Below are 24,674 nucleotides of genomic sequence, written 5' to 3'. Positions count from 1 at the left end.
GGGCCCGCGTGTACAACCGCTGTCCACATACGGAACGCCGTCAGATCGTGACCGCCGCCACTGCTATCACTAGATACTGACGCCGATTTGGTCACCACAACCCAGTGGCAAGTGCACAGAGTCGTTCAGCGATCGCCTCTGCATGGCGGATATGTTCTTGGACAAGAGATGGGCTTGCTTGTATTCATTCAATGGCCGCTGCAGTTGCGATCCGAATCGTCGACACAACCACTTCACTGGTGGTTGTTCAACACCCACACGCCATTCCAGATCGTGGGGATGGTGCAGCGCCCCTCCATGATGGCACGGCATCGCTCGATAAACAGCTTGGATGGACGGTCGTCCGTGAGCTGAACGGCCTTTTTGAAGTGGGAGATGGCGCCTTGCCATTTTTGGGCCCGATACTCTGCAAGACCGAGCTCGAAGCATATGAGCTATCGTACAGGGACATGTGAGGGTATACAGAAGTGCATGGAGGGATGAGATCGGTGGAGAGAGCCTGTCGAGCAGCACAATTGCAGTGGTCTGGGGGGGGGGAGACCAATATCTCCGCGCGAGCCATCAAGATGATTGCATCTCTGAGCAGACTTCCGACTATCGCTCTGCTCCCAACGGCACCGCTATTCCTCTTTCCATCATTAATATCACTTGCAGCATCGTGTCAACGGCTCCCGGGGGGCATCGCACACGAAAGCAAGCAATCTCGCCGCCAGCCACCCACCGATGTCATGTTGTCGTGCGAGAGCTCAATGTCGATCGGGGCGAGCACTTCGTACACCGTCACGGGCTTGCCTTTGCCAGAGCTGATAGTGTCGACCTCACGCAGGTGGAATTTTTCGCGGACCTCGTCCTGGGTCCTGTCGCAGATCAAGATGATCGTTCCGTAGGTCTTTGTGGCTGACTCCAGCAACTTGGCGATAGCGCACGAATCTTGGCACCCAAGGCCGTATCAGTACAACTTGTGCATTTTTCGTTGACCCGGACAAACACGACGGAGCAAGACGAAACACGACGGAGCGGGTCCTCGTATCGCTCGTTCAAAGTTGCTCCAGTGCCTCCCTCGAGGCTCATGTCCAACGCTTCCTATCGCCTACGCTCGTGAGTCCGTCCCGGCTTTCGATCTGAATATCGTTGGTATGGGGGCGATGGGAGGGAGGAAGCTCAAACTACTCAAACTTACTTGACCCCTCTCAAACTGCTTACCTCCGACTACCGAGTAGTCTTGCCGTTTGGTTGAGCCAATCAGCCCCGCCAAGAGCGTCCCCGTCGTGATTCCAATGCCGTAATCGAGCTTGGATGCACCCAGCTTGACATTCTTGAGATTGAATTCCTCCAGGAACACACGGACCTTGAAAGCAAACCGCACCGCTCTAACGGCATCATCGCTCTTGCCAAAGGGCAGGCCAAACAATGCTTGGCACGATTCGCCGGCGTAGTGGTCCAAGATGCCTTGGAGCACGACAAAACAGGGCAATTGCAAACAAACCGGTCACAAACTCGTGCGCATGAGTGCCTGACAGACAAGAACCGGATGTTCGCTGCAGTGCCAACAAAGTGGGCCGTTGCTCGCTTGCAACGTGTGCCGATAGGGAGTCGAAGCCCATCAAGTTGTCTCAGATTCGCACGCCGTACCTTGCTCCGATACCAGCGACTCCAGCATGTAGGTATAGAAGCGATTCAACACCGCGATGCCAGTCGTTGGACTCATCAGGTCCGATTGAACACAGTCTGTGAGAAGTGGTGAACGACAGCAGAGAATCCATATCAGACAGCGATCGCAGCAGACTCCTTGAAATGTTCTCTTCCCAGACATGACGCCACGCCCACAGGCTCGGCAGTGTTTCGTTGCGGAGGCGGTATGGGTTACAAGGCTCCCCCATCGTCTTCAGACTCGCTCAATCAAAGAGATCACACATCCGCTGCCGCTACTGACAGTCTTCGAGATTGATTTGTACCACGCTTCCTTTTTGGCGGATACCCTCCAGCCGGGCACGATCTTCCATGAGCTTGTTGACGATCGCCGGTGGCATGTATCTGCAGACAGCGATGCGTCAGAGGCTTTGTCAGGCCACCAAGCAGGCGCAAGCCTGACGTGCGATCCACCCATTGCCATCATGTAAGTAAACTACCGCGCGCCATTCCAACGAGAGATCTTGCCTCGAAATGATCGATTTGATTCGCAGGCTCTCTGTGATTTCCTCCACCACAACAATGGCGCCAAGACCACCACTCAAGACAATCTGGTTGATTCGGTAGTTGATTCGCTTGACGTTCTCATTGACAATCCACTCGTATTCTTGGCCATAGACTGTGGTGTTCTTTGTTAACATGGCCCGCGATATGTCCACAAGCAGCTGCGGGTTGGCCTCTCCGAAAAATTGCTCGTATTTTATGGGCTGACTCTCCGGAATCCATATGGGCTCGTCGAGTTTGTCGGGCTGATTGACTCGAATCTTGGAATGCCGATTATTGAAACGTCCGTCAGCAGCGGCAGCAGCACATCTGGTATATGCGGCACCGGATTATATTGCGCGAGTTGGCCATTCTTCGAGGCACTGCTGTCACATACCACATTGCCGGATGCATCGATGGTGACAACGACGCCCGGGGTGTAGAGTGCAACGGCCTCCAGCAGCTCGTTCGTCTTTCGGGAAGCTTCCAGGTTTTCCTTCATTTTCTTGAACGCCATGGACTTCTCAAGGGTCTCGGCAGCTGGTTCCAGTGTTCGTATTGGCACAGCGGCGGTCAAGTTGCGGAGGAATATCCAAAGTGACCAGACACAAACAATCAAATCCATATGAGAACAGACCGAGATCGCTGCCCTTGTGAAAATGCACTCACGAAGCAGTCGCCCATGCACGACGAACGAAGACCTCCGCTTGCACTTGCCCAGACTCGAAAACGAAAGGATGAGGCTCTCGTCGTCCTTGGTAAAATGCGACGACTCGGGTAGCTTATTGATGATTTGAACGACTCCAATGATCTTGTTTGAGCTGTTTTTCATGGGGACACACAGGATGTTCCTCGTTCGATAGCCGGTTTTCTGAGCATAAGTGATACAACTAGCGCTGTGAGTCAAAGTGCTTGCCAGAATCATTGTCCCGATAGCCAGATGGCATCTTGTCCTCAGTCAGCTCAAGCCGAGAGCCATATACGACTTCCAAGTCCATCGGCGCTCCTGTCCTGAGCCATACCAAATCAATGGCTCTATTGAAGCGTGGGTCGCTATATGCTAAATGAGGCAGAACGAGGTAGAGCGAGACAAACAAGCGGGCACGGAGCTTCAGTAACGATAGGGATCGGCAACTTGAAGAACTGTGCAGGCAAGACATCAGTGCGGTATTGCTGGATCGCAACTGGCTTACCATCAGGAATCGAAAGTAGCTCGCCCGTTTGGACGACATGTCCTGAGTGTGTTGTACGGTGTAAGCAACTGCTCAGTCATTCGGAAATGATCGAATTCTGAGTCACAACGATGTTCCGGCGGTTGCCTACCAGCAATACCCCTGTTGTGAGGAATGCGGATCTCAGCGGTGCCTTGAGCCACCGCCGACCAGAGCTCTTGCTTCTCGCGATCCAGGATGAATAGTGTGCATCGCTCTGCTCCGAGCAGCTCCTTGACAGTGTTCATGATTGTGATGGTAAGATCTGTCCGGTAATTTGAGCCCAGCGATGTTTGGTATTGTATGCGATACAGTCTCACAGCCGCAACCCCCAACTGCTGCAGTACGCCTGTCAAACGAACCTCCCAGCTCCATTTCCGACGACATGTTTGAGGCAGTTTTGAGGAGGATCTGCATGTCGTCGACTTTGCGGATGGTATCGTGTGTTGTGCGCACACTGTCCAGCCGAAGCGTCCACATCGACGCCAGCGATTTGAGCACAAACTCATCCTCAGCGCCAAAATAAGGCGAGCCCGAGACCTTGTTGATGATTTCCAAAACACCCACGACATGGTTACTCTGTGAGAACATTGGCACAGAGACGATGCACTCGACCTCGATCTTGCCGTAGGTCTCGTCCAGCTCGTTGGTGTACAGATCCGAGCCCTTGACATTGTAGAGATTGCCGATCTCGCCCTTCAGCACCTGGGTGGTGCAAAAGACCCGGTCCACGTCCAGAGCATCCTGTGCGTTTTTGTTCCAGTTGCTCACACGAGGCAGCAGTTTGCGTCTGGAATCGTCGAGCAGGTAGAGCGTGATCCACCTCCCGTCGGTGTTGGTCAGGGCACAGTCAAGCAAAAGCCCAAAGCACTTGTCGGCGCTCTGCTCGGTCGAGATCGTGCGCATGCATGTGATCAAAGATTGCAGCTTCTTGCATCGCTCCGAGAGAAAGCCGAGCATGTTTCTCATGGTGTCCGGGCCGGCCTTTTGCGATTGCTTCGTAAGCTCGGTACAGTCGTAGTTTGTGTTCAGCAGCTTGATGTACAGGTTTGCATTGATATGGCTGGGCAGGTGGGTGCCGCCGTCGAGACCCAGCTCCGTGCTGCTGAAGCGATCGGTCCTGCCATGTCGCTGCTCCGTGGCCATGATCTCATGGTCGCTTTTTGCCCACAGGTACGGACAAGAAGTATGAGTGTGCGCCTGCCCTCGCGATGGCCGAAGCATCAGTTCCGGTTGGACCGATGAGGTCGGCCCTTACCCAGAATCCACGATCTTGTCCCTTCGCAGCTTGTTCCTCAACGACGCCTTTGCCGCTTGTGAGGCGCCATGGCTCATGCTGTCCATTCGATACGGATTCTTGGCGGCGGCTTCCGCAGTAAAGTTCTTTGTCCACTTGGCTGTTGGACTGGCCCTGTGCTCGGACTATGTCGTGGCCGATACGCGAATAGAAGGAGATTCAAGTTGGATGCTCGATTCGTAACGTCATAGCGATGAAGTACACGGAATGCCTCGGAAATCAGGCATGACGTGACGCACGCACGAGCGAAAGGAAAGTGGATGGATAGTGGATGGATAGTGGATGGATAGTGGATGGAGGGTGAATGCACAGATCCGAGCAGCCACGCCGTCGCCTACCGCCATCTGCGGCGATGTCGATCCGCCGGGATGAGCCACGTTCACAAACGTGGAAATGAGGTCCAGTTGTTTTGTCGATGAGCGTGCAATCAGCCCCTTGAGCAGCTGGCCGCGCTGGGCATCGCCCATGGAGGAGTACTGGAACCAGATATCCTGGATAAAGTTGTGGATTGCATCTTTGCCCCCGAACTGACCCACCCCGCCGCCGTTGCCGGCACCCATCTGGGCAGGCTGTTGAGTCAGATGGATTTGAAGAGGGCCGAGAGGAGGAAGAGCAGGTGTTTCCATGTTCTGGGCCATGGAGGGCAGACGTCTGGCACGATGAGTCGCGAAGGAAGGGAATCGAATTGGGGCTGGAGCGTGGATGGCGTCTTGCTCGATCAAGTATGGGCAAGTTGCAGCAACCGAGGCCAGTGCCAGCTTCTGTCTTGAAAGCGGCGGACAAGGTTGATCGAGACCCTGCGAGTGTTTGGATTATGTCCTAGCCCGAGAGGGCCAAGCGGTCTGCGCTTGCCAATCCAAGCGGCCTGCGAATCCGCATGGAGCCTGCTGCCCCGCCGCCGCCGCCGAGTCTCCCAAGCCTGGAAGGCTGGAAGCCGGCGAGCCGAAGGTCTGAGGTGCTTGAGAGACTGGGCGGGCCGTCCTATCCTGAAAGTTTGCAGCTTCATACCCTGCATGCTTTACGGCGCATCCTGAGAGCGGCCAGCAACACCACTATTGGTTCTCACGCTCCTCCAGGGCTGGCCTTGGTCGATAACAGCTTGATCACAGTGCCACTTGTCCTGGTGCCAAGTCAAACCCGCTATCTCTACCGAACCAAGGCTTGTCCATGTCCCACGCCGGATATCTCTGTCTTCACCGCGCCTGAGATTGATCTGCTGCACTGGTTGCGCTGAGACGGCCAAACGTCGCATTGTTGTGTGGGCTCGCAATTCACTCTCCCGCCATTTTGATCCAGGCATTGTCCTCGCTGCCGCTCTTTGCACGCAATACTACACAGTGGTCTCATAACGCTGCGACGCAGCCAAGACTCTCTGCCCGCCCATCCCTGTTGCGCTCCTGCTGGAGGCTCGCAGCTCCTGAGCTTTCCAGCCGACACGTTCTCATTTCCCATCGTCCCATCCAACCCGCCATCCCGCTCGCCAGTGCTCCGACCTTTGACCTTTGCCGACTCAGTTCCACTCCCTCACCACTATGGCGGAGCGAATCTCGGTCGTCGGATCGCTGCCATCGGATTTCCAGTCCGCTTTCAAGCAGCGGTGTGAGCAGCTATCGTCGAACATTTCGAGCGAGCTCAATCCCTCGTCCGTCTCTGTCGAGGGGCTGCTGGATACCTTCATTGCCTTGCACACGGACTGCAAGCTCGCCCATAACCAGTCGCCACACACACTGGGCTTTGTAAAGAAATGTGGGTCCTGTTGTTGGAGATAGAGGCTGGCGCTGCCTTCATACACTGTCCTTGCTTCCTCGCTGCCGTCAGCCAGGCTGATGTGGCCCAGGAGGATTGCTTGCACATCCGGAGCCACAGCTCACGCTCTTCGCCCCGGAATCCGCTCGACAGATGACCGATTCGTGAGCCGGCTCCAAAGCTGGCGCGTCAATAGGAATGATTTTGATGTCCTCCAGACTTTGGCGACAGGCGCCGTTGGCAAGGTAGTAATGTCGCCTCGCACACACGCAGTGCCCGACAACGGAATCAAGCTGATCATCGTGTATGAACGCAGGTGTGCTTGGTTCGCAGCAAACTGGACAAACTGGTGTATGCAATGAAGATTCTCAAGAAAACGGATCTGCTGACACGGCGCGAAGTGAGTCCTGCTGCTCAAGCACATGCATAAAGATCCTTTCGATACATCCCTTGCCCCGCCGTGAGACCATCCCAATCGCACCAAACCCACTGCTTTAGCCCGTTGATCCCCGCGATACTCAACGTCGGTCCCCATCGGTCCCCATCGGTCCCCATTGGCTCCATCGTCTTCCAGGCGGCTTTCTTTATGGAAGAAAGAAATGCGCTGGTGTTTGCCCAGCAATCCAAGTGGATGACAACGCTGTACTCGGCGTTCCAAGACGACGAGAACCTCTATTTGGTCATGGAATACGTCTCTGGAGGCTCGGTCCGGAACATGCTCGACAGCCGGGAAGAGGATATGAGCGAAGATGAAACGCGGTTCTACATGGCCGAAATGATGATCGCCCTCGACGAGCTCCACAAACTCAGCTTCATCCACCGGTAAGGCAAGGGGGGGGGGACGATGAAGAGCCTGTGAGCTTTGAGATGCTGCAAGGCGCTTGTTTTATATGGTCGACGTGCTGAGGCATCAAGTGCGGATAGACATAAGCGAGTGCTTCCCCTGGCGGATTGCCCTCCGAATGTATGTCTGATCAACTACCACGATCCCACAGAGATGTCAAGCCAGAAAACTACCTGATCGATGCAACGGGACATATCAAGCTTGCTGATTTCGGATCGTGCATGAGGATGAACGAATCTCGGATGGTAAGATCGACTCACACTGCCGCAGATCGATAACTGACATATACTGACACGCTCCTCGACACTGTGGCTCGCCCCAATGGCTGCACTGCTCAGGTGAACTCGACCGAGACAGTCGGAACGCCCGGTAAGCGAGCGGTTTGTCGACTCTGGCGCACTGTTACGCCCGTATGTGTTTGGCTGCACTATCTTTACATATGCTAATGCTGCCCAACGCAGATTACATTTCGCCAGAGATCCTTCGGGCACAAGAAGGAAACGTGAGCTACGGCCGAGAGTGTGACTGGTACGAAGGCAACGCACGATTGAAACACATTCGTTGATGTACCGGCTCAACAAGCAGAGTACTGACTGCCCTTTGGATCCAGGTGGTCGCTGGGCATCATCATGTATGAGTTCCTCTTTGGTGATGTGCCGTTCTACTCCGAATCACTATCCAAGACGTACAGTCGCATCATGAACCACGAGGTCAGCTCCGTTTCTTGCTTTCACATGCCTCCTGTGGACATGTCCATGTCTGCGATAGCCTCCTCTCGTCTTTGCCTGCTGTTTCCCTCTGCTGATTTGTGCGGAATCATTCTCGGAGGCTGCCACCGATGCGTACCACCGCCGGTCGCGCAATATGAAGTGCTGGTCGGGTAGTTTAGCCCTGCTTTGGTCGTACCGCCAACTCTGTAATCTGAACCATCCTACTGCTCCCCCTGTTCGCGACGCAACACTGATACGGCTTGCCAACTCGGATGCATATCTCGAATCCTGCGGTGAAAACATCCTGCGTTCTCGACGCTGGCATTGCTGCCAACCTCCAATAGAAAGAGTTTGCCTTTCCGGAGGACTGTGAGGTATCCGAGGAGGCCAGAGATCTTATGCAAAAGTAAGCACTTGATGCACTCGCTCATCCGCGGAGCTTGATACCTTGGTGTGCCCCTGGGCAACCGGAAGGCCGATTCGTTGCTGGCGGAAGCCAAGCACTCACTGTGACTTACCTATGCCGACGACAGACTCATTTGCAAGCGTGAAGTGCGTCTCGGCCGCGAAGGTAGCCACGACATTCGCGCGCATCCGTGGTTCCAGAGTGTGCAGTTCGACGGTATCCGGAACAGCAAGCCTCCATTTGTCCCCGAACTGAGCGGACCCGACGATACGCGGTACTTTGAGAATGAAGAAGATGAGAGCAAGAAGGTGCCAATCAAGCCCGCCGCGAAAACCAAGGAGTTTCAGGGCCAGAGTCTTCCGTTTGTGGGATACACGTATCTCCAAAACTACACCCCAACCGTGAACTGGGGGAACACTACGCAGAGCACATCCAACGGCTATCTGAATCCGCGTGGCAGTGTTGTGTCCTATCGCATGCGGTCGAGCTCAAACTGCAGCAACGACGGCATCGATGACTTTCGCGCAAAGTGGCAGCAAGAGGCACAAAAGGTGGTAGGGCTGATCAAGAGCAAGGAACAGGCCGACACCGAGGTGGCCAACTTGCGGCACAAGATTGTCAAGGAAACCGCCGAGAAGACTCAGCTCCAGAGCACCATCTCAGCCCTGCAGCAAGAAAAACTCTCCATGGAGGCAGATAGGAAAGCCTCCCAGCTCGAGAAAGAACACGACCGACACGAACTTGAGGAACTCAAGACCAAGATTGCGGACCTGAAAAGGTCACTCGAGACCAAAGTTGCAGAGTGCATCCATCTGACCCAAGTGCAGGAAGACAAGATTGCTCTTGAGCTCCAGGTTTCCACACTCAGAGCCGAGATCCAGCAATTTTCGCTCTCCAAGCACGAGCAGGATGTCAGCAACTCGGAGCTGTCCAGGCTCAAATCCGGACTCGAGAACGAGATCGCCTCGCTCAAGCGCAAGCTGCAGGCCAGCGAGGCCGAGTTGACCGAGTCTATCGAGAAGACAGCCACTCTGAAGAAGAGCCTTGAAGACGTTGAATCCCAGCGGGATCAGGGTAAACTTGAGCTTGAGCATAAACGAGACGACGTTCACATGCTCGAGCAAAAGCTGAGCACGCTCCAGGAGCAGCTCGCTCAGGATCAAGAAAAGACTCAGGCCCTCGCTTTGACGCTCTCGAACACCGAGAAGACGAAAGCGGTTGTCGAGATCGAGCTTGATCACCTTAAGGAGGCCCGGGCAGAATCGGCTGCGCGAGAAGCAGAGCTCACGACGCGGCTGGCCCGGTATGAGGAGTACCAGCAAAGGTTTGAGAAAACGGCGCAAGAAATGGACGATCTTCGCAAGCAGCTCGACCGGGCCCTCGAGTCCAAGACAAAGCTGACAACGGAATATGAAAGAATCCTCAAGAAATGCGCGCTCCTGGAAATCGAGCTCAAAGAGGGCAGACGCGCACAGGTGGCCGACCTCACCGAGAAGCTGACTTCGGAATCGCAAAAGATTCAAGAGCTCGATAACACCGTCTCCAAGCTCGAGAAAGAAAAGGCTGTCCAAGCGGTGGAGCTCGAAGCCGTCACGAAAAAACTGCAGGACGCCGAGGCGGAATGCATCCGCAGCCAGCATACGGCCGAAGAGCTGGAGCAGCTCAAGACGACCCAGATTGCCCTGCTCGGCGAAAACGAGACCCTCAAGAAGCAGGCCGAAGTCGCCAAGGAAGCCCGTGCCAAGGTCTCCGAGGAGCTGGCTCACAAGCTCAAGCAGTGGGCTGTCCTTGAGATCGAGCTCCGAGAGAAGAAGAGGCTCCTCATCAACGAGAGTGAGACGCACGCCCAAACAAGGACCGCCCTGGGCGAAAGCCAGAAGCGGCTGGAGCTGCAGGGATCGCGGATATCAACGCTTCAGGAGTACTCCAAGAAGCTGGAGGAGCAGGTGGCCAAGCTTACTCCCGAAATCGCAGAGCTGCAAAAGTCTCTCAGCGCACAAATGGCCGCTCTGGACTCGGAGCGATTGCGCAGAGAAGATCAGGAGAAGCTTCAATCTGCACTTGAGATCAAGCTGCAAGAGTCCAATTTGCGATACGCACAAGCCACCCAGAGCCTCAAGAAGAGCGAAGAATCCTCCAAAGAGCTCCAGCAGGCCCTCACCGAAGAGCGCAAACTCCGGCTCAACTTTGAGTCGCTGTACAAGCGCGCAGAGACCGTGAGTGCAGGCTTGCAAGAGGAGCTTGAGCGCATGGTTGCCCGAATCAGCACCATCAAGGAAGAGCACACCAAATCGATTCGCAGCCATCAAGAAGTGGAGGCGTCGCTTCAAGCCAAGATCGGCAACCTCGAGGTCATGATTCAAGAAAAGGGGGCCCAGATCCACCAGATCGAGCTGCAGAGCCAAGAAAAGGACCACGAAATCTCGCGGCTCAAGGCAGAATCCGAACAGCTCGAGGCCGATTCCAAGGATGTGCAGACCGCACTCCAGGAGGAGCTGGATGTCTCTGTGGCGCGGGAGCTGGAGCTTCGCAGCCACTACGAGATCGAGTGTGCGCGATCAAATACCATGTCCGAGCGCTTGGAAGAGCTCGAGAGAACGGCAGCGATTCAAGCGACACATCTGGAAGACATGTCCAAGCGGCTGGCCAAGTACGCAGAGTCGAGCAAGCTCGAAGCCGGCACGAAAACGCCAACGAGACTCAAGATCAAGAACGCTCTCTTTGGGGGCAAATCCAACTCGAGCCTGACCCCAACCAGGATGACGCCGGAGGAAGATGAGCGGCATATGCGCCGAGTCAGCGCCGAAAGCACCCATTCACTCAAATCGGGACTCACGAAGACATCCGATACGCCATGTATGGAGTATTTGACCATGTGCTGCTGTCCGCATAATCGAGCTGCTTCAAGCATGCTGAGAACATCATCTGTACTCTACAGATTCGAATCCCGGAGAAGACCTCCGCGGTCAGCTCAAGATTCCAAAGCAAGGAAAGGTCCGCAAGGGCTGGCGCGTGGTGTACGCCGTCATCAAGGATATGCGTCTGTACACATACGAGAAGGAGAAGGACACCGAAACCAAAGAAGGAACTTTTGTGGTCGATATTCGGTATGTGCTTGGACTCGGGGTGTGATCGATCCCACAGCACGGCCGGGGCGACCATAGCCAGTTTCGAAACGATAGCCCGATCTGGGTATGCATAGGAAATCTTCAAGTACCATACCTTAACTTGCTTTCTTCATCAATACATCGATTCACAGATCAGCCATGTTTGTTGTAAGCAGTGTTACCCAGAACGAGCTCATACATGCAAGCGCCCGCGATATCGACTGTATTTTCAAGATCCAGGCTTCTAACACCAGCTCCAAGGAAAAGGAGCACCCAGCAGCGGTAAAGAGTTCTTCTCGCAGATGCTGCTCATAGCGCGATGCGGGCATCGGGATTGTGCTCGCAAAATGCTCGATTACTGATCTGGACATCGCCAGTCCGTCACCCCGTTCAATGCAGCTGAGGTCACCAAGAAGGTCACCAAGCTACAAGCCGATATCATGCTTGAGGAAAAGATGCTGCATGCAGCTGAAAAGCTTCTGCACGCAACCGCAGACGCCAACAAAATGCAAGCCCTGAATCAGGTCGAGGCAGCAAACAAGCGACTCAAGATCTTGCGCATTGAACTCGAAAGGCATGTTGGATTCCTCTCCAGCACCTCCGGCAACCCGGACGAGGTTACAGCGCAGACCCCTGTGGCCCAGTCGATGGGCACAACGCCCTCATTATCGATGCTGGTCTCGACCGAGAGCTCGACGGCGCTGGCAGAGTGCGCCCATCTTACCCACGAGCAGCTGGATGAAGTGGAGCAGTATCGCCAGGAACTCGAGGATCAGATTGAGATCGAGATGAAAAAGCGCGACTTGCTCGTCAAGGGATCCAACACCATCTTTGAGAAGAAAAAGTCGACTAAGGATATTGACATGGAGATTGCGATGTGTGATCGCCTGCTGCATCGATGGAAAGGTATGCCAGTATGCAGCCAGGCAGCTGAAAGTGCAAGCTAGATGCACAGGCGAGCCCGCCTCTGCAACAAAGTCTCCGCGCTGATACAGCGACGCATTTGGTAGATGAAATCAAGATAATAGTTACGGGCGATGCCGACAAAATCGCCAGCCTCTACCATCGCGTCATTCAAAAGAACGAATGCAATGGACATTGGTTCAAGGTCAAGCAGTACGAGTGCCCAACGGACTGCTCCTATTGCCATGAGCCGCTCTGGGGAGCCAAGAGCGAAGGATTGGAATGCACAGGTACAGGTCCGGTGGGCGATGCTTAGTGTGGAGTCAACGCACAGCCCTGCACGGCCCACAATGTGCGATCCAGCTGCACGTACTTACATCCGTCGCTAAATTCAGTGTGCAAGGCAATCTGCCACAAGGCGTGCAAGAATCTGATCAGTGTGAGCTGCCAAGATATACTTGAACTGCAAAACATTCCACCGATGGTAAGTGCAACTGACGAAAGCCGTCTCGATTCCATCGGCATGAGCATTTCTCCTGCGTGCCCAGGCTGCCAAGCGATCTGCAATTCGCACACCCTGGCCAGCGCACGGCATGCTCCTACAGACAAATTGTGCATAGATTGCGTGGGTGCCTCCCCCCCCCCTTGCAACTAACACTCTACTCTGATGCAACTCCTGGCTTTGCTGCCGCGCGGGGCGGATCGGGCTGGTACAAAAGTACTTTATGGCCAACGATCCGCAAGAGAAGGCTCGATGGGTTGCCGGCCTCACTCATCTGCGCAACGAATGCGAAGACGAGAACTCGGGAGGACAAGCTGGCCATTCAGACACACCGCTCCGGAGCGGTGCTGGGTCACTATCATCGCTTGTGATGCTCTACGACAAGATGGCCAAGGACAACATCAGCAGCAACGCCAAGCCTCTGGCTGGTGCAAGGAGCGGCAGCGGCTATCTCCTCTCAACAGCGGCTGGGTCAGCAACACCCACAGCAGGATATGACTCGCCCAAGACTCCCGGAACGCCGACGACGCTCTCTCGGATGGGCTCGGTCCTGTCGACTTCGGGCAGGGAAAAGAGCAAGAGCCAGACCATATGGGGACGGGGGTAGTATCAGTCTATCGAGTGCTGGGCTGTTCGGACCCGAGCGGCCACCACTCTCTCTCAACACCTGTAGCATAGCAATCCTGCATCAAGCAGCCTGGTGGAGCTGGGGAATCTCCTCCGATGGTGATTCCGGGTGCCGTTGCTGGTGCCTGCGAGCGCAGATGCGAGGCATCCGACATGAATCCAGCAAATGTGATGCAACGGCAGCGAGATGTGCAGCCACAGCGGGATCCGCACTCGGATACAACTACGAATACATCCAACAGATGCAGACCTTTGCGGTCCGTCCGATACTCTGGAGCCATCGCTTTGGATGCTGAATACGACGCCCCACCCTGAGCGCTATCGAAATGTCCGCAAGCGACCCGGAGCGTGCTGCTTCTCAAGCATACAATGTCTTGTTCTGGGTCATCGATGCATATTCCTTATCTATTCTCTTCAAGGGTATTGGCCATGTCCCAACGGACGCAGCTATTGCATCGCAGCAACACCAACGCAGGCATAGACATGCCGAGGTGTTCAAAGACAATCGCACCATGTTTCTGAAGGCGAGCTTTCTGCCGCCGATGGGTAGAGGCCATAATGTCGATCAATGTGCTGCTGGTAGGCTTCACTCCAAGAGCGAACTGTGCGTTCCGTTTTCTCTTGCAGTCGCCCAGAACTCGGCTACAGTTGCGGATTCGCAGATGTCCCGATCGACTTGCGGTCGGCTGGCCAGCAGCCGGGCCTGGGCCTCGCGAGGAGCTAGGCCGTATCGCCAGATCAAGTAGCATAGGCCGAGAGTTGCGCTGTCCATCGGCGTGGATGATTGTTCAGTGGTTGCTCGGCACATAGTTCGAATGTCAATGCCGAGACAGAGCGGCCGCCTGTGACAGCAGATTCAGACAGATGCATTCGCACATGTACAGCATCTATAGCATCCGCCGGCCAGCTCAGTGGCCTGGGTCGAGATATCCCACCTGCGGCCTTTGCCTGCCTTGCAGTGGATGTAGACCCCGCTCGACGGATTGGACTTGATGCATCGCTCAATGAACTATGGGTTGTTGGTCAAGACTCAGCAATGGCTCCGGACGCTTCTCCGAGCAGGCTAGCCGATGTGCGGACCGTTACCTGTATGCCGCTGGTGACAGCCTCCACAGTCGGCACCTGGAAATCGACGGTGGGCAGAGACAGATAGGCAATGCCCAGCTCGCTGTAGAGCGATTCGGGATCATGGTCCGGCACCACCCACTCGTGCTTCCGGCAGACGTTGATGACGGCGGCAACATTCTCCCTGCGCTGCAAGGTCTCGATCATTGTGCGATCGAGCGGCAGGGCCCCAAGGACCACATTCTCGTCAATGCGGTTATACCACTGGCGGCCCAGGAGAGGGACGGCAACCCTCTGGTAGAGCAGAGAGGCCCGAAAGATCAGCGCATCAGCCGATGAGGGCAAGACTCTGTCGCTGTCCATCGGGGCTTGGGTCGAGCTTTGCAGCAGAGCACAGAGCACCCCACCGAGCTCGAGGTGGCTCGTGGGGTAGTAGTGCCATCAGAGTCGATCAAGCAGTCCTGGGCGACGGCGATCGCCCACACTTGCCATCCGAATCGATCAAGCTGCCGATCTCAAAATAGCACCGTCTTTGTAGAGGAGGCATCCATGCTCGAGCCGCCCAAATGGCCCAAAAATAGCCTGGCCGGTGGCCCCATGCCCACGAATGCCGTTCAGCGAGCCGCTACATATACGATGGTGGCCGCCAGGGAGCAGCGGGATGCAGCAGCGGCATTGATTGTTCGTCCCCCACTCTTCCGTTGTTGGCGGCTCACACGCAACCCATCGCTGTCGATACCATGGCAGCTCATCGTCCAGCAGCAAAGCCGGCACCACACTCCCCCGCAGCAACAGACGGCAAGCAGAACTGCGGTCCTCCGCAAACCGCCGACGATGTCGAGCACATCATGTCAGAGATGGACCGGCTCTATGGAACAACCTTCAAGGACTGGATCAAGTCCGAGAAGAACGTAGCATGTAAGTAGCCTGCACGACATCCAAACAGGCAGGACGGCATTCACACAGCAGGAATGCATTCTGATACGCTGCTCGATCGATCTTTCCTCCCAGACCTGTGCACCTACAAAGGGCACTTTTTCAAGGACCACTCGCCGGCGCTGTATCCGGTGCTTCGATGGATCACCCACGACTGGTCCGTCGCCGCCGTAGCCGAGTTTGTTATCAAACTATACTACAACCTGAAGCTCGAATCGCCGCAGTTTGTCGCCATCGTCGCCAGCATCGTTGGGCACTGGAGCCTTGAAAAAACCACCGACCTGATCAACATCGTCATGATCGGCGAGAGCGCCGAAAAATGCGCTGCCTTCACTTGGCGGCTCTCTCGATCGCTAAGGTGGTCCTTGGACGAACAGAGCTCGGTGCTGCGGAGCATGGTCAAGACCCTGAGCTGGAAGCAGACTTTCACCCGCAGCTTTCTTATCCGGTACGCCGAATGCAATATCGATAACTCGACTCAACGGTGTCGCATGATCTTCCATATCGGCGAGGAGTTCCAGTCGATGAAGCCGTTGAGCCCCGAGGGCATGTCCGTGGCCAGTCGGCCGGATAGCAGCTCCTCCGTCTTCCAGTCGCTCGACGAGTACTGTGAAATCGTCGTTTCCACCTTTCGGAAGCTTGGAATGGATCCGGACGAAGGGCCAGAGATGGCTACTACGAGAGACTTCCACACACAAAGCCCCGACGACAGCGCTGCGGGCCTCGCCGACAAGGCACTTGCCCATAACCCGCACGACAAATACGGCCAGATCTATCGATCGGACAGCGCCGTGGATTTCATTGAGGAGCCAAAGATGGGATAGAACGACGGTCCGTTTGAAGCAATGCGTCCAGCTCAATAGACATGTTTTCATGCAGGCGTCTTTGCCTCTGTACATTGCCCGTGGGCTGGAGGACTGTGAGAACCAGTGGGCACTGCGGCCAGCATCACTTGTGCGCTCTGTGTCGCTGGCCTCGGGTTGGAGAAACCTGGATGAAGGAGCCTGCCCCAGCGCTCGAGGTTGCCATCGGCCGTGGGAAGCTGAGTTTGGGCTGCTGGACTGGCTGTGGCGCAACTGGCCCACATGACCGAGGTCTCGACCCGCACGCAAAAGCGACCAGCACCCAACAACGCAATCGCGAACGACCCGCAACCTGGCGATCTGGCGACCTGGCAATCAAATGGAGCGTCTGAGAAAAGCCGCCGCGACACAGCTGGAGGGTCTGCTGGGGCCCCGTCGATTGGAGGCCCGGTGGGCGTCGGTATGCTCTGGCTGAGAAGCAGTCTCTCGTTGGACATGTGCATGGACATTGGCTGTTGGATCGCGGTCGCATCGGCATGGCCGACCGAAGCCACCACTCTGCCTCGATCCTTTCACCTGTCCGACAGGGTGCGACGGTGTCTTATGCACGGCAAGCTACCCAGCTGAGGCCAGGATCTTTCCGCACCTGCCGCGCCAAATAGCTGACACTCGGCGCTGCCGCTCCTCGTCGTGTCTGTAGAGTTATCGCAAGGCCACGGTATCGTCTCTCTTTGTACCGACGGTGACGAAAGAAGCTCTTGCTGGGGAACCTAATCTCTGCGCCAGCGCAGATCTGTTGCTACGTGGCGGCTTTATCCGTCAGGTGGGTTGTCCGCAATCGCCACGAATCCCAGCAACGCAGCGCAGCGCTGACGGGCGATCAAATCCCGCCTCGTGCCATCTTTCTCCAGTCATCGTCCGGCATATATAGCTTCCTTCCGTTGGGACTCCGAGTTCTCAATAAGCTGGAAAGGATCATTGATGAGGAGATGCAAAGCATTGGTGCGTCCTAGGTCCGACTCTGGGCGATCGAGCCGCTTGCTTGGTGCAAGTATGGCTGGCTCGATGAGATGCACTGGGCGGCATGCGCTTGCCCACTCAGACCCGAACTTTCCTTGACTCCGTGGTTGTATTTGACAGGCGGGCAGAAATTGGCCCTGCCCTTGTTGCTGGGGACGCACGCCTGGAAAAAGTCTGGCCGATGGAAGCCTGCGGGGACCGAGGTATGCTGTCAAACTGGAGGTGGCATATCCACACGCATATACTCGGCTGCAGCCGCACATGCTCAAAACCGTGGCAGATCGAATCGACGTGCTTGTACATATGGGCCCGACACGACATCAAATCTCTCCGAGCAAACTCGCCCTTTGACGACCGGCGCTGCGTGCTCTTTCGTCTCGACTGATTTCGATGCTCCCGCGACTCCTGGCGTAGATGATGAACATCAAGGACCGAAAGGGGACCGAAATGATTCTTGCCCCGACGCACGAGGAAGAAATCACTCAACTAGTGGCCTCGGAGATATCCTCGTATCGACAGATGCCTCTGCGGCTCTATCAGATTGGGAAAAAGTACCGAGATGAGCTCAGACCCAGACTCGGCCTGCTTCGCGGACGCGAGTTCATCATGAAGGACATGTACTCCTTTGATGTCTCGGAGCAGGATGCTCTCACCACCTATGACGAAGTGCGGGGGGCCTACGATCGGATTTTGACTCGCATAGGCCTCCCCTTTGTGTCGGTATGTGGCCATGGCGGTTCATATACGTCCTCTCGCATGACTTGGATCCGCTGTCCGCCGTGCTGCTGGCGTGGCTCACCATAAGCTGCTTTGCTTCTCTAAAGGCAGAAGCGGATTCTGGAGAAATCGGCGGCGACCGATCTCACGAGTACCATTTGATCAGCCCAGGTACGCTACAGGCCTGCTTGCCTTGGAGCTGCAGTTGTTACTTTCTCGACTGACGCGAGTAACTTGCTGGCGCTGCCATCAATCCATACAGTGGGCGAGGACACAGTTCTGACATGCGGCAACTGTGGCTATGTCGCCAACGAGGAGCGAGCGGTTGGGCATATTGTCGTGCCAGCCTCGACAAGCTCTTCTCGAGATGTCGTCGACGAGGCCGTGTCGCAACTCCTGGTGTCCCATCGCTCGCGCCTGCCTCTGGATCTGCAGGCTCTCGACTTTAGTGATATCAAAGCCGAATTGGCTCTGGTGGGCGAAAGTCCCGAGCAGCTCGTGATTGTGTTGCTCCGGAGGGGGCGGCGCATGAACTCCATCAAGACCAAGGCACACAGCTTGGTGGCCGACCAAGACCTTCGCTTCGTGGATGACAGGCAGAAGCACGAGATCCTCCAGGCTCTCAGCACGTCACAAGGCTCCCTTCGAGGACTGACTGTGCTGGTTGACACGAGCATTCCAACAGCCGTGAGTCCGCATGGTTCACCGTCGTCTGGACTGCCCGAGCAAATGCAAGGCAACAGCAGTCTCGCCACCGGGCTCAGCCAGCCGAGCTTCCAATATGCGATTGGCGACTTCCACAACGCCGATGCCGGCGACGGATGTCCAAAATGCAACTCAAGCAGCAGCAATCCTGAGCACCTCCTCAAAGGGCATCGCGCAATCGAAGTGGCGCACACTTTTTATCTGGGAACCAAGTACTCGGTGCCGCTGGATGCCACTTATAAAACCGAGTCCGGCGTCCGGGAGCCCATGCAAATGGGCTGCTATGGCATTGGCGTCTCTCGGATGGTTGCAGCCATTGTCGAGTCGAGCCACGACAATGACGGTATCATCTGGCCGAGCGCCGTCTCTCCCTATCGCGTGTGCATCATCCCTCTCTTTCAGAAGAAGAATGCTGCCTCCAACAGCAAACTGCAGGCCGGCATCGACCAAGTATATGATCGCCTGAGTCGGCGCTTTGGAAACGACATCATTATCGACGACCGAATGGGCCTAACACCCGGATACAAGATCAAAGACTCGCTCCTGGTTGGATATTCGGACATTGTCGTGCTCGGAAAGAGCTGGCTGAACGACGGTCTGGTTGAAGTGCAGAGCCGTCGCTCTGGCGAAAAGCGAGTCGTCAGTCTGGACGAGATGGAGGCGCTTCTGGTCGACACAGAGGCCGTGCAATTGCAGTGACATGAGATACTTGTTTCAATGGCACCCGAGTAGAGATTTGAAGCGCCCATGATCTTGTGTATGCGCGTGATTTTGCCCATCATCCTTTCAACACGCTGAAATCCGCGAGCCACAATATCAAATGATCCCGAGCAGCGAGACACTCCAATTGCTTCAGAATGCATCGCGCGTATCCGAGAGGTGGCTCATTGACGAGCGACGGCTCGCGCTGCTGGAGACGCTGCATGAGAGAGTCTGTGTCAGTTGCATGACGATGCGGCGGCCGAGTCCTGACAACCGCTTCAAGCCGGCTATTGTCCGCAACTGGCGTTGCAGGCTCCGAGGCGCCAGTCAAGGTTCAGGCAAGAACGTCCTTGGATGTGATCGATTGATCCATTGTGTCCACACAGTCCTGGAAGAAAAACACTGGCGCTGTCAGCGGTCCGATTGCACATCTTCCACCGACACCAAACATACTTTGGGTTGTTGAGCAGCGTTGCAGAAGCGATGCGAATCGAATGAGGGTGAGCTTTGCCCGGGAGTAAATTTGTTTCCTAGCCCAAAGCCACCGCCCTCTCTGCCGAGCTTCTACCTTCTCTTCTACTCTTCCCTTTCTTTCCTTCCTCCCCCCCCTCTTTTCTTCGCTGCATCCGGCGCCTATTCTGCAGCGCAGAGGGCAAAGGCTTCTGCTAAAATTTCCGAAGCCCAGCCGCAAATCACCAAGGACATCTCTTGGCTCCCCAGACAACCCGAAAGACCATTGGCCTTTTCGACGGTGAGCAGACCGGACTGAATGCGGTTTCGCGACGATGGCCACAAATGAATGTAACGAGGCGGGAGGCTCGTGTGGGTCCGAGCCAGGGGGTTCCGTATATCCGAGAGCGATGTGGAGAGAGGAGCGCAGGTGTCCTCGAGAGGCAGCCTTGGTCAAAGCTTGAGCAAATATCTCCGTGTATGAGTTAACCAGGGCCTGTGGTCTCTCTGTATGTGGCCGCTCCCACCAACCTCCACCTTGCATAGAACAGACCGCGAGGACATGAAAGGCACCGGCGTTTCTGAATCGAACTCGACCAGCTCCGAAGGAAACTCCAAGCTGCCTCCTGGCCCTCGCCCGCCCTCTGTACCATCAGCAGAGGAACTGAAAGTGCAGAAGCAACAATCGGTGCGCTCGCGACAGACTCCAAGAGGCGCCAGTGTCTTGGGGACGAGAGCGAGCATGCCCCATCCGCCAGCCAGAGAACAATGGACTTTGAATGTGGGCACCCTCACCGGAAAGACCTTTACCATCCCTGTCATCTCCACAGACACCATCGGCGAGGTCAAGTGCCGTATTTACGAAGAGGAGGGGATTCCGGTTGGTGCCCAGGTACTTGTTTGGAAGGAGAAGGAGCTGTCCGACGACAACGCCATGGTGTGCGATTATGGCCTCTGCTCGGGGGCGACCCTGCAACTGACATTGCAAATGTCTGGAGGTAAGGTCCTGATAGCGGCAGTCAATTCCACAAGCAAAACTTGGTCGCTCGGGATGCACATGCAGCGGCGACAGCCATAGGGAGGGAGCTTGGAAGTGTGTGAATCGACTGAATGGCCTAATGCCGCTACCATCTTGGCTTTCACACGCCCCAGGTCCTGGACCACCGATGCGCCTGAAAAAGCCAGCGAAAGAGGAGGACTCGGTTGTGCTGCTTCTGTGCAAACAGAACGAGGACCTCTATATGCTTGAGTTCCATATGAAAGACCCAAAAGGCCGACAGACCGCCACGCAGCAGCTCTACCGACTCGCCACTGGCGAGGTTCCTCCATCCCTGTTCCCGGATCTGCGCCAGATGCTGCAGCAGGATGAAGAAGAGGCCCTGAATCGTGATGGCCGCTGTACCGGGGTCGAAGATCGCGTAGAATCCGCAGAGGAAAGCGACATTGACTCTGACTCCTACGACGAGAACAACAGCGAGGATGATCGAGACGGCACGAGCTCAAATGAGGGCGGCGGAGACGACGACGACGACGATGCGGACGAGGAAGATTGCGATGATGATGGTGCCGATGACGACGACGATCTTGAGCTTGACGCCGAAGAATATATCGAGAACGAAGACGGTGACAGCGACGGCAACGAGACTGACGACGATTATGACCGATGTCGTCGGGATGCCCGCCGGCCTGCTTTGCTGGATCCCGATGACTACTCTGGCGAGTATGCAATCGGGGGCCGCACAAAGTCTTCAAAGTATGCCTCGCGAAGACAAAAGGTCCCGGCACAGAGCCGTCGTCGGCCACTCACGTCGGCATCGACCATGTCGACAGACACATTCCTGTCGCTCCTTGCGCCGTCCTCCTCCGAAACATCGCCGAGGAACACACAGACACTCGTATACCACCGCTCGAAATACGGGTCGAGGGGTGACAGTCGGCCATCGTCAGGCGGCTCTTCTCTGCCCGAAACCTCGTGGGACGCCAGGAACATCGACTCTCAAATCCTGAGGTCGGTCACAGCCATGCCTGCGCCGGGGTATCATCGAAGAGTGATCCAGGGCAAGATCCGTCCGGCAACAGCTATTTCGGTGATGCGCCTTGCGGGGGGAGCCACACCCATGATCATCGTACCGAAGCACCGCCCGGCCTCGGCATATGTCCCCCTTCGTACACCATCCCCGGTCCTGCGACAGACACCGAGCCCCCAGCCGTCCTCACCGTCTCGGTCTCCCCAGACCCCATCAAGGCCGCGCAAGTCTTCCAAACGAGAGTACTTATCTCCAACCCCACCGCCCTTCGAGCCAAACATGCCCGGGCGCCGCGGGCGCAAGATTCGCAAGAAAGCCGTTCGGTTTGACGTGACGGCGACAGACATGGGCGATGGCCGCCAGGGCCGAGAGTCTGACCTTGAGTGTCTGCTGCCGCTCATCAACCTGCCACCACTCAGCGACCATTCATCCATCCTGACGCAGCTAAACCAAGAGCTTGTCGAGTTTCAGACCTTTCTCCCTCGGCTTGCACAGATTCTTCCGCCGCCAAGCAGCGAGGGGGATTTGTGCGAGAGTCTTGCGCGGCTCTCGGAGCCGGTCGCCCCACGACGGCCAGGAACCTTCAGCCCCAGAAAGCGCTCGTCCACACCACATATTCCGCCCGCAAACCAGAAGCTGAGATGCGCGCTGTGCAAGAAGAAGCTTGGACTGGCAGCGTGCTTCAAGTGTCGCTGCGACGAGACGTTTTGCTCTGTGCATCGATACACGGATCGTCACCAGTGTCCATATGATTACAAGGAGGCTGGCCGCATCACCCTAGCGAAGGAGAACCCACTCATCAAGAACGAAAAGGTGCAGAAGATATGATTCGAGCGGCGTTACACACAGAGGCAGCAGTGGCAAACCGAAGAATACACTGCTAACAGCCCCTGGCGGTCATGAATGAGGCCGACTCGGATGCCGTGCATCTCCAGAGCTCCGCTCCAGCAGGCGGAGGACGCACTGCTGCGACGGTATTGCTGTTGGAGACGGATCACTGCGTGCTGCAGATTTGATATCGGGCCGCTGGTGTTACTTTGGATGCCATCGCCAAATATTGGTTATTTCGGTGAACGCGAATACTATTGCGTTTATTATAGTTCATACAGCGATCACATTCGGTGCAGCGGAACCAGGCAGTCACGGATGCCCAAGGTTCTAGAGCTTTCGCTGTTCATAGTCGGCTGATTATCAGGGTTTAGCTTCAAGCGGCGCAGAGATGAACGATATCGCTGGTGCTCGGAGTCGCTGAAATGAGCTGCGTTGGCTTCAGGGCTGGCTTCAGAGTTGGCTTCAGAGTTGGCTTGAGGGTTAGATGATATGGCTTGCGAGCGCCGGGCCGTGGCCTACCCCAGCGATCCTAAGCATAGCCTTGAACTACAATTTGAATCACATGTTTATCAAAGCATGAAGGCGAGCCAATAGAGAGGGCCGTAGTCTATGTCATCCCATGGAAGCGACAGTGCGTGCAAGAGACGATGTTGGGAGAACCGGCCACCTACAGTCAAATCGATCTCGCCGAACCTTTCTCCGGAGGACAAATACCACATACACGAAGCCGATCGACTACAGCGACGGTTTGGCTCGAGTCAGAGACTTGTTACCTTGCCATCTGCATGTAGCAAGGCGCCATTCCAAGGAGATGCCAAAGTAGCATGGCGACCCTTACCTGCAGCCCCACACGAATAGCACACGACAGCACTGCAATTAGTCGAGTTTTGCTGTCGTATAGGTTGGTGTTTTGGTAGCCAAAGAACGACAGCAGCTGAGTGTTGGTGCTGTCGCCAAAGTTCACAACGCTTTCAAGGAGCAGAACAATCAGAAGATTGATGGCGAGGCTGCAGAATGCCCAGATGACGTACTGCCAAAGGAGTGGCCATCGTTAGAGCTCTCGGGTCGTGATTCCACCACAGCAGTCTCTGTTGCCATGGTAGCAGCGCTGAGATTGTCCGCATCGCCAATGCTGACTGTGGAACATACCAGCATGCAGGCCTTTGGAGCATCAAAAGCTTTGTGCAGAGGGTTTTTGGGTGCGTGAGGGCTGAAGAGCCATATCGCTACCAAGAGCTGCAAATGGGAATGCAAGCGCATGCTATTGAGCGACGGCGGCTGCGACTGGTGCAAAGGCTTAGACAGTGCGATTTCGCCATAGAGAACGGGATGCTGCGTTGGCTAGTAAACAAAGCTTACCCAAAATGGCCAGATCAACTCAAGCAGCCCGATCCAGTTGAAGCTGCGGGTTGGACTGATGGTCCAGGTGTATACAAGATATCCTATCACAAATCCCTGGAAAATATAGTCACAGATGAGCTTGCAGCGGAGCAAACAGAGAGAGCCAGGGCCTTTCCAGTTACCCGCAGCGAAATATCGACATGGTGCTCCTCTGCGATGCGCAAACTGAGAGCGATGGCCGCTACATACCAGCTGGGCGACGGTGAGGAAGGTTGTCAGGACGCGGTGGCCCAGGATGACGATCATTTTGTTGATTTCGGCAGAGTACCTTCAGGGGCTGCGATTGCCTTTCGCTCTGAACTTATAGGCCGTGATCGGCACCAAGCACACCCCAAGGAATTCTGGAAAGTCGCATTGTGAGGGATCTGGCGGGTTGCTCTGGAGATGGGAACGAAGGTCCGGACGGCCCGCTGATCACGCAGACCCAAGAGCCGAACGATCTCGAGCCACTTGTCATCACCACCTTCTATCTGCACCGACGCCCAGACCGAG

The 24,674-nt window shown here is 55.8% G+C and overlaps 9 protein-coding genes across 9 annotated transcripts; 6 read left to right on the top strand and 3 right to left on the bottom strand.

The window, feature by feature from the left end:
• Nucleotides 1-233: 233 nt before the first annotated feature.
• Nucleotides 234-5,354, bottom strand: BJ171DRAFT_453904 (uncharacterized protein; the record flags this gene model as incomplete). Its single annotated transcript, XM_053108232.1, has 13 exons — nucleotides 5,058-5,354; nucleotides 3,746-4,583; nucleotides 3,496-3,648; nucleotides 3,366-3,407; nucleotides 3,195-3,232; nucleotides 2,890-3,043; nucleotides 2,570-2,712; nucleotides 2,104-2,453; nucleotides 1,934-2,034; nucleotides 1,633-1,728; nucleotides 1,204-1,449; nucleotides 722-930; nucleotides 234-434 (listed from the first exon to the last, which is right to left on the bottom strand). The coding sequence occupies exons 1-13, from the start codon at nucleotides 5,316-5,318 to the stop codon at nucleotides 234-236; spliced, it is 2,832 nt and encodes a 943-aa protein (XP_052971814.1). The 5' UTR covers nucleotides 5,319-5,354.
• A 1,152-nt stretch (nucleotides 5,355-6,506) lies between these two features.
• On the top strand, nucleotides 6,507-8,685 carry BJ171DRAFT_418040 (kinase-like domain-containing protein; the record flags this gene model as incomplete). Its single annotated transcript, XM_053107321.1, has 8 exons — nucleotides 6,507-6,674; nucleotides 6,743-6,826; nucleotides 7,001-7,248; nucleotides 7,422-7,515; nucleotides 7,609-7,639; nucleotides 7,732-7,798; nucleotides 7,881-8,021; nucleotides 8,514-8,685. Coding segments are annotated over 8 exons (1,005 nt in total), but the record flags the coding sequence as incomplete, so codon positions are not given.
• A 3,144-nt stretch (nucleotides 8,686-11,829) lies between these two features.
• BJ171DRAFT_6633 (uncharacterized protein) lies at nucleotides 11,830-13,816 on the top strand. Its single transcript, XM_053115802.1, has 4 exons — nucleotides 11,830-12,399; nucleotides 12,504-12,686; nucleotides 12,792-12,880; nucleotides 13,116-13,816. The coding sequence occupies exons 1-4, from the start codon at nucleotides 11,934-11,936 to the stop codon at nucleotides 13,503-13,505; spliced, it is 1,128 nt and encodes a 375-aa protein (XP_052971812.1). The 5' UTR covers nucleotides 11,830-11,933; the 3' UTR covers nucleotides 13,506-13,816.
• A 382-nt stretch (nucleotides 13,817-14,198) lies between these two features.
• Nucleotides 14,199-14,869, bottom strand: BJ171DRAFT_394363 (protein-tyrosine phosphatase-like protein; the record flags this gene model as incomplete). The annotated part of the gene is made up of 3 exons (XM_053107168.1): nucleotides 14,199-14,289; nucleotides 14,461-14,525; nucleotides 14,606-14,869. Coding segments are annotated over 3 exons (420 nt in total), but the record flags the coding sequence as incomplete, so codon positions are not given.
• An 85-nt stretch (nucleotides 14,870-14,954) lies between these two features.
• BJ171DRAFT_608998 (uncharacterized protein) lies at nucleotides 14,955-16,350 on the top strand (the record flags this gene model as incomplete). Its single annotated transcript, XM_053115247.1, has 2 exons — nucleotides 14,955-15,508; nucleotides 15,602-16,350. Exons 1-2 carry the CDS (start codon nucleotides 15,331-15,333, stop codon nucleotides 16,348-16,350), a joined length of 927 nt encoding a protein of 308 aa, XP_052971810.1. The 5' UTR covers nucleotides 14,955-15,330.
• A 330-nt stretch (nucleotides 16,351-16,680) lies between these two features.
• BJ171DRAFT_484863 (prolyltRNA synthetase putative) lies at nucleotides 16,681-19,585 on the top strand. Its single transcript, XM_053109050.1, has 7 exons — nucleotides 16,681-16,789; nucleotides 17,030-17,152; nucleotides 17,241-17,331; nucleotides 17,470-17,552; nucleotides 17,764-18,069; nucleotides 18,174-18,237; nucleotides 18,329-19,585. Exons 1-7 carry the CDS (start codon nucleotides 16,709-16,711, stop codon nucleotides 19,468-19,470), a joined length of 1,890 nt encoding a protein of 629 aa, XP_052971809.1. The 5' UTR covers nucleotides 16,681-16,708; the 3' UTR covers nucleotides 19,471-19,585.
• A 1,119-nt stretch (nucleotides 19,586-20,704) lies between these two features.
• BJ171DRAFT_412797 (ubiquitin-related domain-containing protein) lies at nucleotides 20,705-20,923 on the top strand (the record flags this gene model as incomplete). Its single annotated transcript, XM_053107299.1, has 1 exon — nucleotides 20,705-20,923. A coding segment is annotated over one exon (219 nt), but the record flags the coding sequence as incomplete, so codon positions are not given.
• A 217-nt stretch (nucleotides 20,924-21,140) lies between these two features.
• BJ171DRAFT_484861 (uncharacterized protein) lies at nucleotides 21,141-23,037 on the top strand. Its single transcript, XM_053109049.1, has one exon. The coding sequence runs from the start codon at nucleotides 21,165-21,167 to the stop codon at nucleotides 22,776-22,778; it is 1,614 nt and encodes a 537-aa protein (XP_052971807.1). The 5' UTR covers nucleotides 21,141-21,164; the 3' UTR covers nucleotides 22,779-23,037.
• Nucleotides 23,038-23,046: 9 nt separating this feature from the next.
• Nucleotides 23,047-24,428, bottom strand: BJ171DRAFT_608994 (uncharacterized protein; the record flags this gene model as incomplete). The annotated part of the gene is made up of 6 exons (XM_053115246.1): nucleotides 23,047-23,253; nucleotides 23,453-23,516; nucleotides 23,620-23,811; nucleotides 23,931-24,017; nucleotides 24,141-24,236; nucleotides 24,372-24,428. 6 exons carry the CDS (start codon nucleotides 24,426-24,428, stop codon nucleotides 23,063-23,065), a joined length of 687 nt encoding a protein of 228 aa, XP_052971806.1. The 3' UTR covers nucleotides 23,047-23,062.
• Between the last annotated feature and the right edge of the window lie 246 nt (nucleotides 24,429-24,674).

The sequence above is a fragment of the Polychytrium aggregatum genome (genome assembly GCF_025602895.1).
Source record: "Polychytrium aggregatum strain JEL109 chromosome Unknown BJ171scaffold_1, whole genome shotgun sequence".
Classification (NCBI taxonomy): Eukaryota; Fungi; Chytridiomycota; class Chytridiomycetes; order Polychytriales; genus Polychytrium; species Polychytrium aggregatum.
The sequence above is the reverse complement of the archived record's forward strand: the minus strand, read 5'-3'. Positions and strand labels throughout refer to the sequence as shown.